Here is a 12,886-nt window from a genome sequence, read left to right as displayed (position 1 = left end):
GGGGAGTGTATGCCGGATCCGGCAAACAATCCTTAAAGAAAAACTAAAGTTATGCCGGAGGGGGCAGACTTTGCTTTGAGACATATATTTTATTTTATTTACTTTTCAAGGCAAACTTTTAATTATACCTTAAGGAAAAGTTCCGTCTTATGGGGTATACTTTTAGTTATGCCTTAACTAAAAGTGTGCCCCATAAAATATAACTAAAAGTATGTCCCATGAGGCGGAACTTTTCATTAAGGCAACACTAAAAGTTTGCCTTAAGGAAAAATTTTGTCTTATGAGGCATACTTTTGGTTATGCCTTAATTAAAAGTTTGCCCCATAAGGCATAGTTCCTTATGGAAAAGTTTTGCCCCATAAGGCATAACTATAACTATGCCTTGAGAAAAAGTTATGTCCCCTCCGGCATAACTTTAGTTTTTCCTTAAGGACTTTATGCCGGATCCGGCATACACTCCCTCCAGCCCTGCCTTGCGAAATTATTTTTTTATTTTATGCCTGAGCGGGGGTTCGAACCCTGATATTTGGCACAAATATCATGTTTTGTGTCGTATTACAGCTTCTTCTTATGACTTTTATCGCTTAATTCATGACGTAACCGTCGTATTTGAACTTATGTCGTTATATTTCATGTGTATAGGTACGATGACGACAAACGATGGAAACTGTGCTTGAAATGATTGGAATTCGTAGCATATGTCGATTGGCTGATGTGACGAGTCGAAGACCGCAAAGGATGAACTAAAAGGAGATTTAATCGACTCAAGAGACCTCGCTTTCCTTCCGCATCGCGAGAAGCCTCAGAACTTCAGGCCATCGAGGCGCATCGCGTGAAGAAAGCGGAACAACCAACTCAGTCATCAGCATCTCGCGATCCTTCCGCATCGCGGAAGAAAAGCGAGAAGCTTCAGTACTCTGCGCGATCCTTCCGCGATGCGGAAGGAAAGCGGGGATCTGCGGAAGTTCTCCCGATTAGACTAGGATTTGGATTCCTTATTTATTATTTTTACCCTAGCCTATATATAGACGTTTTAATAGCTGAGAACGGTGTGCTGGGATTATTCAAGGATTTGTAAGCCACCGTTCTCCTTTTTCTCTTTCTAGGTTATTTTATTTTTCATCTTTTTCAACCCTAGTTTATTCATGGCTTCTTTTGTCTATGATCGAACCATGAGTAGCTAATCTCCTAATTCTAGGGTTGTGGCGAAAGACTTGAAAGTTGATGTGATGACAATTATTATCTATTGATTTTCCATATTGTGGGTTGCTTATTAATTCTTGATTTCAATTGTTTGATTATCTGGTCAATAGTTAGACACTATCCGTGGTGCATGAATTGAACTTGAGAAAGGGAATTCACGTACGTAATAAGAATAAATAGAGTTTGTTCGATTTAATCGTTTCGCTAATGAGGATAGAGATATACCCTTTAGCCCTACTTAGTTGAATACGGAGAAATAAACGCGTTCTTGTTACCTCTGATGACCATAGAGATATAGGCGTTATAGTAACATCTACAAGCTTGTGAGTAGTTCGAGAGAATATCATAAAGCATAATTTAACCCGTTAACTAGTAACCCAGGAAACAAAATAGGTGGAATTGTCTGAAGATCAACTGGATTGTCGAAAGTCATAACCCTAGATCTTTCTCTCATCTGAAAATCTTACAGTCCTTGTCCACATAGTCCCAGTCATAAAAACACCCATCACAAATTGTTTACTTTTCAAGTTTTAGTTTAGTACAACAAACAATCTTGATTTTCACTTTCTTGAATAGTTTCATTCGAATTTGAATTAATTTGACAGTAGAATCTAAGTCTCCGTGGGATCGATATCTGGACTTAACAGTTTATATTAAACCCAGAACCTCAGGTATCCAAGCTAAGGGCAAAACTTAAAGACCACAAATATGAAGGGCAAAATTTAAAGAGCGCAAATATGAGGGGCAAAATTTAAAGACCACCCCAAAAGAAGGGCAATTCTGTGAATTGCCCCAAACTATTTCAATGTGCATATTTGGGCCTTATTTCTTGTAGTCCAGGAGTTTCAGTTCTATCCGATCTCAGAATGAAGCTTAACAAAAATGTGATTCTCAAATAAGAAGGTCACATAGATCAAGTTGGAGTGTTTGTTCCCATTACCATGAACGGCCATACTTGGAGCCGTATTTGTTAAATACGACCAAATAGTTGCAAATCAACGTTTAAATATTGGTTGCTGCTTTTTTCTCCTCTTTTTTTTTTTTTTTTTTTTTTATTTATAATGCCCCAAAAGAGAGGAGAGGAGGGAAGGGAAAAAACATTAGGGACCAAGTGCCATTCTGTCGAAGACATCCTCAACTTGTCAATCTAACTAATTGGTACATTCTTTCTTTTTAGTTTTTAAACAAAAAAGCCTCCTCCGAAAATTGTCTTTTACCAGAAGAAGAAGAAAAAAATAGTAAGATGTTGACGAATCAAAACACATTCAGTGAATAACAAGATTAGGACAAACACAATCCAGCAATATTCATGCGTCTCGAAAAAGAACAGCTTCTTTTTGGCTGTCTACTTTCATAGGTACTCAACGTGGACGAAGCCTATTCTGATGTGGTCCATTAATGCACTCCACAATAGTTTGAGGGCGTTTACTGCCTATGAACTTTTAGTATTCACCCCTTTGGAACACGAAAGATCAACAGTGACGTTATAGGAAAAATGAGCAATACAATAGCATGTACAGTAGAAATTTCCAAACAGTGGCGGAGCCACATTATGCCGAGGGTGTTCATCCGAACCCCCTCGGCGGAAAAAAACGCTGTTTTTACAAGGTTAAAATTATTTTTTATGTATATATAGTAGATGTTGAACCCCCTTAGGCTTCTTCGTATGTTTACTTTTTTATATTTTGAACCCCTCGGCGGAAATCTTGGTTCCGCCACTGATTTCTATAGAGTATGGGCGGTGTGTCTTGTTGCTAAAATAACAGGGGTCAACTGTGGCCCTAGGAGAATTGAATTACAACATAAATAACACTAATGAATATTCATAGGCCTACAATCAAATTGACAAATAGTACCTTTTTCCCCAAAAAGTTCCATCATTATGATGGAGGAGTTAGGCCGCCCGATTTGTATTATACTAAAAATCATAATTACATGGAAGAGGACATGAGCCTTAGCATTAATTACACCGTGAAGGTTGGTGTCAACCAAAATTTTACAAATTTGTACAGAAAAACTTATACTGTGAGTATGTGAATCCTTTCTAAGCCTTGAATCAGTCATAGCATCAGTGTTGAGACACTGTACAGAATTGTTCTCATCAATCTGCTTAAAAGATTGTCAATTGTCATTGGAGACAAACTTGTTTCTTATAGGCCTAAATTTGAGACTTGGGATACCATCATGTTCTAACTTCATTGAAGCTCTAACCAAGAAACATGTACCGACCCGCCTTCCTCCGCCCCTCATCGTTCGCCGCCAGCACCACACGCGGGTCAAAGTCAGCATGCCAAAGGGTCCACAGGAGTGGGACGCCCACTGGCCAGACAAGAGTGGGGGACAAGCCGCCCATCTGTCTGCACAATAATGGGAGGCCAGCTTGCCAGACAAGAGTGGGAGACCAGCCGCACACCTTTCTGCTCGTGGGCCACTCTCCAGCTAAGGCAAGCACTGAATCTGCCAGCCTGTGGTCCATGACAGCAAGCTGTTCAACAAAGGCAGCCACATGCATAGGGCCCACTGGCCAGCTTAGGGATTCTTTTCCAGCTATAAATATTGTAAGCCTTCAGGGCAGTAGGCATTCAATTCACTTTCACCTTACATACTTGTAAAGGACAGATATAGGAGATATATCAAAAACGGGCATTTGCCTCCCAAATCCGTGTGCCTCTTACTTTCAGTTCTTGTGTGTGTTTGCCTTTGTATTATTCACTGTTTCCGCCAGTGACTTAGAGTTTGGGCTGAAGCTTTGAGCGGTAGTTAAGACCTTCATCGCTGCCCCACGCTGCCTTAGATTTTAGGCCCGTGACAAGTGGTATCAGAGCGAGTTTACTATCATGACAAACACCAACGAAGAAACTGTTCACGACGAGCACCACGGTGGAGAAAAATCTCCCACCAAGAAGACAACCAAACAGAAGAAACAACGGGACCGAAGCCAAGTCCGAGGTCCACCCGCTGTTCCATCTGAAGGGCTGACCTTCCAACTACCTCCTTCTACGGGTGATGTGTGCGAAAGTTCGACGCCAAACCAGCTGGTGGAAAAAGTTATCAACACTGAAGCTGGGTTATTCAGCTTAAGCCAGCGATTTGACGCCTTACAAGAGAACTTTCAAACTCTTGAATCAATTGCTCTTGACGGACTAGACGAAGTCCAAAAAGAAGCTAAAGCAGAGAGCTATGACCACAAGGAGGCGCTGACCGGCCTTGAGTTCAGGCTCACAGAGGCGCTGGCCAGTTTGCAAGCGAAGGTAGAGACCTTGGAGACGCAACTGGAAGCGGCCAGGCTCAGAAACGGTGCTGGTCCAGTCAATATTCGAGAAACCCGCATAGAAGTTCCTAAACCCAAAAATTTCAAGGGTGAAAGGAACGCCCAAGATGTGGAAGAGTTCATTTGGCAAATGGACGCGTACTTCGAGCACGTTAACATTAACGAAGAAGTTGCTCGCATTCGGACAGCAGCCATGTACTTGAGCGATACCGCCTTATTGTGGTGGCGGAGAAAGAAAGCGGAGATGGAGATGGGAACATGTTCCATTGAGAATTGGGAACAGTTCAAGAGGGAGCTAAAACGGCAGTTTTACCCCCAAAACGTTGTGCACGAGGCCCGTCGAAAGTTGAGGGAGCTCAAGCAAACGTCTACCATCCGCGAGTACGTGAAAGAATTCACAAAGCTCACTCTTCAGATCCCAGGTATGAGCAGCGAGGAACTGTTGTTCTACTTCATGGATGGCCTCCAAAACTGGGCCAAACAAGAGTTACAAAGGCGTCAAGTCGACAGTCTTGACAATGCAATTGTGGTGGCGGAATCGTTAGTTGATTTTCGCACCGACAATACCAAAGCAAAAGATAACCGAGGGAAGCAAGCTGCTGCCAAGGGAGATCAAGGCAACGGGGACAAAAGTAGATCTGTCTCCAACAAGGGTCGTGATTCCAGGGGAGACCGGGATCGCAGCCGGGGTTCCAACTCCAATTTTCGCAAAAATTACGAAGAAAGGAAGCAGAATTCCACCTCAAACGACGGCTGTTACCTGTGTGGACAATCAGGCCACCTCTACAGAAATTGCCCTTCGTTGGGCAAACTAGGCGCAATACTTGCTGCCAACAAGCAAGCTGGTGCGCAAGCCGGAGGTCAGACCAGTGAACCAGGTCCAAAGGCAGAAGCTGCGGAGCAAGCGAAGCCTAAAGTTGCAGGCTTGTTCAATCATATGACACTTGCTGCCATCACAACTAAGCCACCTCAAATCAGACCGAGAGAGTCATTGTTCGTGGAAGTAACCCTAAAAGGAAAGCCAGTCCGCATCATGGTAGACACAGGTGCAACGCACAACTTCATTACAGAAGAAAAGGCAAAGGAGCTGAGCCTTTCCTACGTTTCCAGTGACTCACTGCTGAAGACAGTCAACTGCCTCCCCACTGACGTAAATGGATTTGCCCCAAAAGTCCATCTCGTCTTAGGCACTTGGCAAGGATTCACCGATTTCACTGTGGCCCCTATGGATGTATTTGATATAGTATTGGGTCTGGATTTCTGGTACGAGATCAACGCGTTTATTTCGCCGCGTCTCAACCAACTGTTGATTAGAGACCCAAGCTGTTCTTGCGACGTGCCGTTGATTCGTGTACATCAAACGGGCGTGCGCTTGTCCGCGATGCAGTTGGTAAAAGGGTTCAAGAAGGGAGAACCAACCTTTCTAGCGACTCTTGTGGCAGTTGCGGATGAAGCCAGTTCTAAAGAGGGGGAAGCATTACCCCCATGTATGCAGCGAGTCCTTGAGGAGAACAGGGACGTGATGCCCGATGAACTGCCAAAGAAGTTACCCCCACGTAGGGAGGTGGACCACCAAATCGAGTTGGTTCCAGGAGCCAAGCCACCCGCCATGACTCCTTATCGCATGGCACCACCAGAGCTTGAAGAGCTCAGGAAGCAACTCAAGGAGTTGCTTGAATCTGGGCACATTCGCCCATCAAAGGCACCATTTGGAGCACCTGTTTTGTTCCAAAAGAAAAAGGAGGGAACGCTGAGGCTTTGCATTGACTATCGTGCCCTTAACAAGGTCACGGTGAAAAACAAGTATCCCATTCCCTTGATTGCAGATTTGTTCGATCGCTTGGGACAAGCCAAGGTATTCACCAAGATGGACCTGCGAAAAGGATACTATCAAGTGCGGATTGCCGAAGGGGACGAGTCAAAAACGACTTGTGTGACCAGATATGGGGCGTTCGAGTGGTTAGTCATGCCATTCGGCCTAACCAACGCCCCTGCCACATTTTGCACTCTCATGAACAAGCTTTTCCATCCATTCTTGGACCAGTTTGTTGTAATCTACCTTGATGACATCGTAGTATACAGCAACAGTTTGGAGGAACACCTGGAACATCTCCGCACGGTCTTCCAAGTGTTGAGGGAGAATGACCTTTGCGTCAAGCAGGAGAAATGCACTTTTGCCCAGCCACAAGTGCAGTTCCTTGGCCATACAATCAGCCAAGGAGAAATCAGAATGGATAGCGACAAGGTCTGTGCTATTCAAGATTGGGAGGCCCCAACCAAAGTAACCGAACTTCGGTCCTTTCTTGGCCTTGCCAACTATTACAGGCGGTTTATCCTTGGATATTCGGCCATTGCAGCCCCACTGACCGACATGCTGAAGAAAGGTCACGAGTGGAAATGGACCTCTTCGTGTCAAGAGGCGTTTGACGGCCTGAAAGAGGCAATTGTGAAGGAGCCTGTCTTGGCCCTACCTGACTTCACCAAGGTGTTTGAAGTCCATACTGATGCCTCAGATTTTGCTATTGGTGGCGTCCTTATGCAAGAAGGCCACCCTATAGCCTTTGAAAGCCGAAAGTTGAACGATGCGGAGCGGAGATATACTGTCCAAGAGAAGGAGATGACAGCCGTAGTCCACTGTCTAAGGACCTGGCGTCATTACTTGCTGGGGGCACATTTCATTGTCAAAACAGATAATGTGGCGACAAGTTATTTCCAGTCTCAGAAAAAGCTGTCACCCAAGCAAGCTCGGTGGCAAGATTTTCTGGCAGAATTCGACTACACCTTGGAATATAAACCAGGGAAGGCTAATGTCGTGGCCGATGCGCTGAGTCGCAAAGCGGTGCTGGCAGCTGTGATTAGCACGGCCAGCAGTGATATTATTGATGCCATCAAGCAAGGGATGCAGCATGATCCAGTGGCACAACAACTTCTTGCCTTGGCCAGTCAAGGCAAAACAAAGAAATTCTGGGTAGATGACGGTGTCCTCTACACTACTGGCAGGCGCATTTATGTGCCAAGATGGGGTAATCTCAGGCGTACCCTGATCAAGGAGGGGCATGACACGGCCTGGGCAGGCCATCCAGGACAAAAGAGAACCATGGCGTTGCTAGAGTCATCATACTACTGGCCGCGCATGGGAGATGACATTGAAGTCTACGTCCGCACATGTCTTGTGTGCCAACAAGACAAGGTAGAGAACAAGGCACCTGGAGGCCTACTTGAGCCATTGCCCGTAGCTGAGAGACCATGGGACAGCGTCACCATGGACTTCATTACATGTTTGCCCAATTCAGAAGGCTTCGGCACCATTATGGTGGTGGTTGATCGGTTCTCAAAATATGCAACTTTCAGCCCCACCACGGCTAGTTGCAAAGCCAAGGAAGCTGCAAGGTTGTTCTTGAAAGACGTTGTCAAGCATTGGGGTGTGCCGAGGCATATCATTAGTGACCGCGACCCACGATTCACAGGGGCGTTTTGGAAGGAGTTATTCAGTTTGCTGGGGTCAGAATTACATTTCTCAACCAGTTTTCATCCACAAACTGACGGCCAAACGGAAAGGGTCAACGCGCTACTGGAATTATATTTGCGGCACTTTGTTAGTGCTAATCAGAAAGATTGGGCCAAATTGCTCGACACCGCCCAATTTTCATACAACCTGCAACGGAGCGAGGCGACAGGGAGGAGCCCATTTGAGTTGGCTACTGGGCAGCAGCCCAACACACCGCAGTCGCTGCCTGTTCGAGCGGAATTGCGGAACCCAGGGGCGTTTCATATGGCCAAGGCCTGGGAGGAACAAATTGATATGGCTAGGTCATATCTTGACAAGGCTTCTCGAAAAATGAAGAAGTTTGCAGATCGCAAGCGTCGTCCAACAAATTACAGAATTGGCGACAAAGTCATGGTCAAACTCAATCCGAGGCAGTTCAAGTCATTAAGGAAACTGAGTCAGAGTTTGATTCGACGATACGAGGGCCCCTTTGAAATCGTTGCCAAGGTGGGCAAGATTTCTTATCGGTTGGACATGCCTCACCATCTGAGAATATACCCCGTCTTCCATGCAAGTCAGTTAAAACCATACTTCGAAGATAAGGAAGACGAGGGTCGAGCTCAAGCCAGCCGCACCAGGATCTTTGAGACTCCTGCTACTAAGGACAAAGAAATTGAAGCTATCATTGACCATCAATTAGTCCGAGGCAAAGGATGGGGCAACTCGAAAGCCCAATTTCTTGTCCATTGGAAGGGACAACCACCCGAGGAGGCTACATGGGAAGCATACGAGGATTTATGGCAGTTCAAAGATAAGGTCCATGAATTCTTGCAATTGTGTGGCGCCGCGGTCGTCGCCAAAACGGTTGAGGGAGAGTGTACCGACCCGCCTTCCTCCGCCCCTCATCGTTCGCCGCCAGCACCACACGCGGGTCAAAGTCAGCATGCCAAAGGGTCCACAGGAGTGGGACGTCCACTGGCCAGACAAGAGTGGGGGACAAGCCGCCCATCTGTCTGCACAATAATGGGAGGCCAGCTTGCCAGACAAGAGTGGGAGACCAGCCGCACACCTTTCTGCTCGTGGGCCACTCTCCAGCTAAGGCAAGCACTGAATCTGCCAGCCTGTGGTCCATGACAGCAAGCTGTTCAACAAAGGCAGCCACATGCATAGGGCCCACTGGCCAGCTTAGGGATTCTTTTCCAGCTATAAATATTGTAAGCCTTCAGGGCAGTAGGCATTCAATTCACTTTCACCTTACATACTTGTAAAGGACAGATATAGGAGATATATCAAAAACGGGCATTTGCCTCCCAAATCCGTGTGCCTCTTACTTTCAGTTCTTGTGTGTGTTTGCCTTTGTATTATTCACTGTTTCCGCCAGTGACTTAGAGTTTGGGCTGAAGCTTTGAGCGGTAGTTAAGACCTTCATCGCTGCCCCACGCTGCCTTAGATTTTAGGCCCGTGACAAAACAGCTTCATTGAAGATACAACAAGATTTAGACACTTCCCCCAAATTTACTAGATAATCAGCAATGTTATTGCGCTCTCTAAAAGTATGGCTTGACATGAAATTCCCAGACTTAGCAATCCCAAATACACTCAATCACATGAACAATTTGACAAAAAGGCTTCATCTTTCTATTGATTATGTTGATGATTAACAATGAATCATATTCTACCACAACATTCAGGAGACCAGAATTGCTGCAAGTTTTACTACTTTATAAAACTGCCTTTGCTTCTACCAGATTGTTACTACTTACTAAATTGACCGTAATGGCAAAAACTTTTAAGTATATCACCCTTGTGATCCCAAATGATACCTCGCCCCGGTAGTACATTAGATTCATTATTTGATCTTAGATAGGATGTGGAAAGATAAGAAGCAGCAGCACACTTTAATTAGGCACCTCGAAAAAACGGTAGTACGTATAATTGGACAAAAAACATGAATACGTAGGTGAATGACTAAACTAGACGGCATCAATTTGCATAACTGGACGAAAGGACGAGAGAACCATTGAATTTGCAACCAGCAACAAAGGGCACGTGATACTTTTTACCTAACTATTTTTGTCCAGGACAGGTTAAGACAAACTACGATTCCCTCAAAATTGAAAGATAGTTACACAAGAAGCTCCAACGAAAATCGACTTCACTACACAAGACTTTTTTGACACTTTCGAACAGCCCCTTAATCCTCCAAGATTAAAAAAAAAGAGAGAGAGAGAGAGAGACGACACAAATAAAGCTTTATTACCAAAAACAGATTGTTGCGTTACACTCTGATGTATTTGATATGTGAATTACACAATAACAATTCAAACGCTTTTGTTGCCAATAAGAGAACCTCTTAATGGAAAACATCAAGATGGGACCACATCAAAAAAAAAAAAAAAAAAAAAAAGAGAACCTCTTAATCTCCAGAACCACATTAAATTAAAGATGGAACATTTAAAACATCAATACTAAAGTTGTTTGTTGCCAATAAGAAGTGAACCTCTTAATGGAAAACCATAATAGCAAGGAAATTATGATAATCAGCTTCTCCCAATAAAAACAACCAGGGAGAAGTGAAAAGCAAATTAGAGGGTTCCATTTTCCCTCAATTTTTTTCTTCAGGTTTGGGATCTTCCTTGATTTCATCAGCACCATCATCCTGCACCAAAAGTAAGATCACAAACGCCATTAGCACTGCAAGCACCCTTTGTCAAGTAAAAGCCATACATCCTACCAATTATAGCTAGTGTAAATAGACAAGGAAACAACCATGATTGGAAAAATGTCTGTAGAGCCGGGTTATTACCTGCATATCAGAGGTCCAGAGAGTGAGATTGTCACGAAGAAGTTGCATGATCAAAGTGCTATCCTTGTAAGACTCCTCTCCCAATGTGTCCAACTCAGCAATTGCTTCATCAAAGGCCTGTTTCATAGGACGAACATGATATCAAAAGGAAGATACTTTTTCGCAGCTGAGATGCAAAAATAAGATGCACAGGTTGCTAAGGGAAACAAACGGCTTCGACAAATATAAGATAACCTGGAACTAGAAAACATCAGATCTATACGGAAGATAGTTTTACCTGTTTGGCAAGGTTGCAAGCACGGTCGGGAGAGTTCAAGATCTCATAATAAAACACAGAGAAGTTAAGAGCCAGTCCAAGTCGGATGGGATGTGTTGGGGCAAGTTCCGCAGATGCAATATCCTACAAAGCATTGTAGAAAATGAGGAAAACTGAAAAAAAACAAAACAAGATACTTCATACCATAACCAAGACATCATCATGGCTAATCACAGAGCATTAGCTCATTAAATAACATCATGCCACAAACAGAAACAAAATCAGCATTTTTCTGTGCCCAAAACATAATTAAACAAATAACCCCGTGTACATGAAGAGAAAATCCATAACCACATAGGGTGTGTTTGGTATGACTGAAAATGTTTTCCGCAAAATAGGAGAAAACGGAGGAAAGTGTTTTCCTTAAACAATTGAGGAAAACATTTTCCAAATCAATAAAAACACACCAATCCCCCTGCCCAGACTATCCACCCAGCCCACCCCCACTACAAACCCACCCACACCCTACCCCACCTCGCCTTAACTCCCCACCACCCAAACTACAAACCTACCCACACCCCACCCCCCCACACACCACTTACACCCATTCTACCCCCACCACCAGAAGTTGCACTCCGAATTCAAAAAACTCATCGTGTTTTGCTTTGAATATATGCAAATACTCTTAAAATCACATTTTCCAAACACACCCATAATCAAAAACAACATAAATTAACATATACTGCTAACAGAAAAAAGGTCAATATTCACAACAAAGGAGCATTTCTTAATATATATATACACACACACACACACACACACATTGAAAAATGTGCCAAAAAACTGATCTTGCTGTTAAAAACATCACTGTGCCAAAAATCATAAATATAAGATCTGCTAAAACAAGTACTCATAATAGAAGATCTGATAAGATATAAACATATTAAGAAGCTTAGATCCATAAATCTAATCAAATCAACAAAGAGATCAAAGATAATCTCAAAATAAAAACACAAACCTGAGCAGCTTTGTAAGCAGTAAGAGTACTCTCAGCAGCCTCTTTACGTTCAGCCCCAGTCTTAAACTCAGCCAAATAACGATGATAATCACCTTTCATCTTCAAATAAAACACCTTTGAATCCCCAGAAGTAGCACCAGGAATCAACTTAGTATCAAGCAACTTCAATATCCCATCACAAATCTTGGACAACTCATTCTCAATCTTAGATCTATACTCACGTATACTGTTAACATGTTCTTCATTTCCTCTAGATTCTTCCTTTTGTTCAATTGATGATATTATACGCCATGATGCTCTACGCGCTCCTATCACGTTCTTATACGCAACTGATAAAAGGTTACGCTCTTCAACTGTTAGTTCTGCTGAACCAAGTCCATTTGACACTTTCTCCATGAATTCTACCATTTCTTCGTATCTCTCCGCTTGTTCTGCTAGCTTTGCCATGTACACGTTCTCCTCACGCGCCGTTGCTGCGACTGCCATTTTTTTTCTTCTCTCTGTTGTGTGAGATCTGAGGGCGTTTTTGAGTTCTTTTTTTTTTTTTTTTTTTTGTGAATGGAATTATTTAAAATTGTGAGAGGAAGAGGGGGTTTTTTGAATTGAGAGGAGTGGAGAGATTTTAGTTGTTTTATTTTGATGGGTGAATCTAGACCGTTGGTTCGGTTAGAGTGATTGATTGACAGCAGGGATTTGAGCTGGGGGGTTGACTGGGCTTTGGACAGTTGTGTTTGGGCTGAAATTGGGCTTACATTGGTTATCACGTCGGGCCCATTGGTATTATCAATATAAAGTTTGTTTTTAACATTTTGTTTTTGTTGCTTTTAACAGCTTGTTTGGATGGT

At 43.6% G+C, this 12,886-nt stretch overlaps 1 protein-coding gene across 1 annotated transcript; it reads right to left on the bottom strand.

The window, feature by feature from the left end:
• Positions 1–10,196: 10,196 nt before the first annotated feature.
• Positions 10,197–12,630, bottom strand: LOC132627554 (14-3-3-like protein C). The gene is made up of 4 exons (XM_060342955.1): positions 12,042–12,630; positions 11,045–11,167; positions 10,768–10,884; positions 10,197–10,620 (listed from the first exon to the last, which is right to left on the bottom strand). The coding sequence occupies exons 1-4, from the start codon at positions 12,525–12,527 to the stop codon at positions 10,567–10,569; spliced, it is 780 nt and encodes a 259-aa protein (XP_060198938.1). The 5' UTR covers positions 12,528–12,630; the 3' UTR covers positions 10,197–10,566.
• Positions 12,631–12,886: the final 256 nt, after the last annotated feature.

The sequence above is a fragment of the Lycium barbarum genome, chromosome 2 (genome assembly GCF_019175385.1).
Source record: "Lycium barbarum isolate Lr01 chromosome 2, ASM1917538v2, whole genome shotgun sequence".
Taxonomy (NCBI): Eukaryota; Viridiplantae; Streptophyta; class Magnoliopsida; order Solanales; family Solanaceae; genus Lycium; species Lycium barbarum.
Note: the sequence above shows the minus strand (reverse complement) of the source record. Positions and strands in the feature narration are given on the sequence as shown.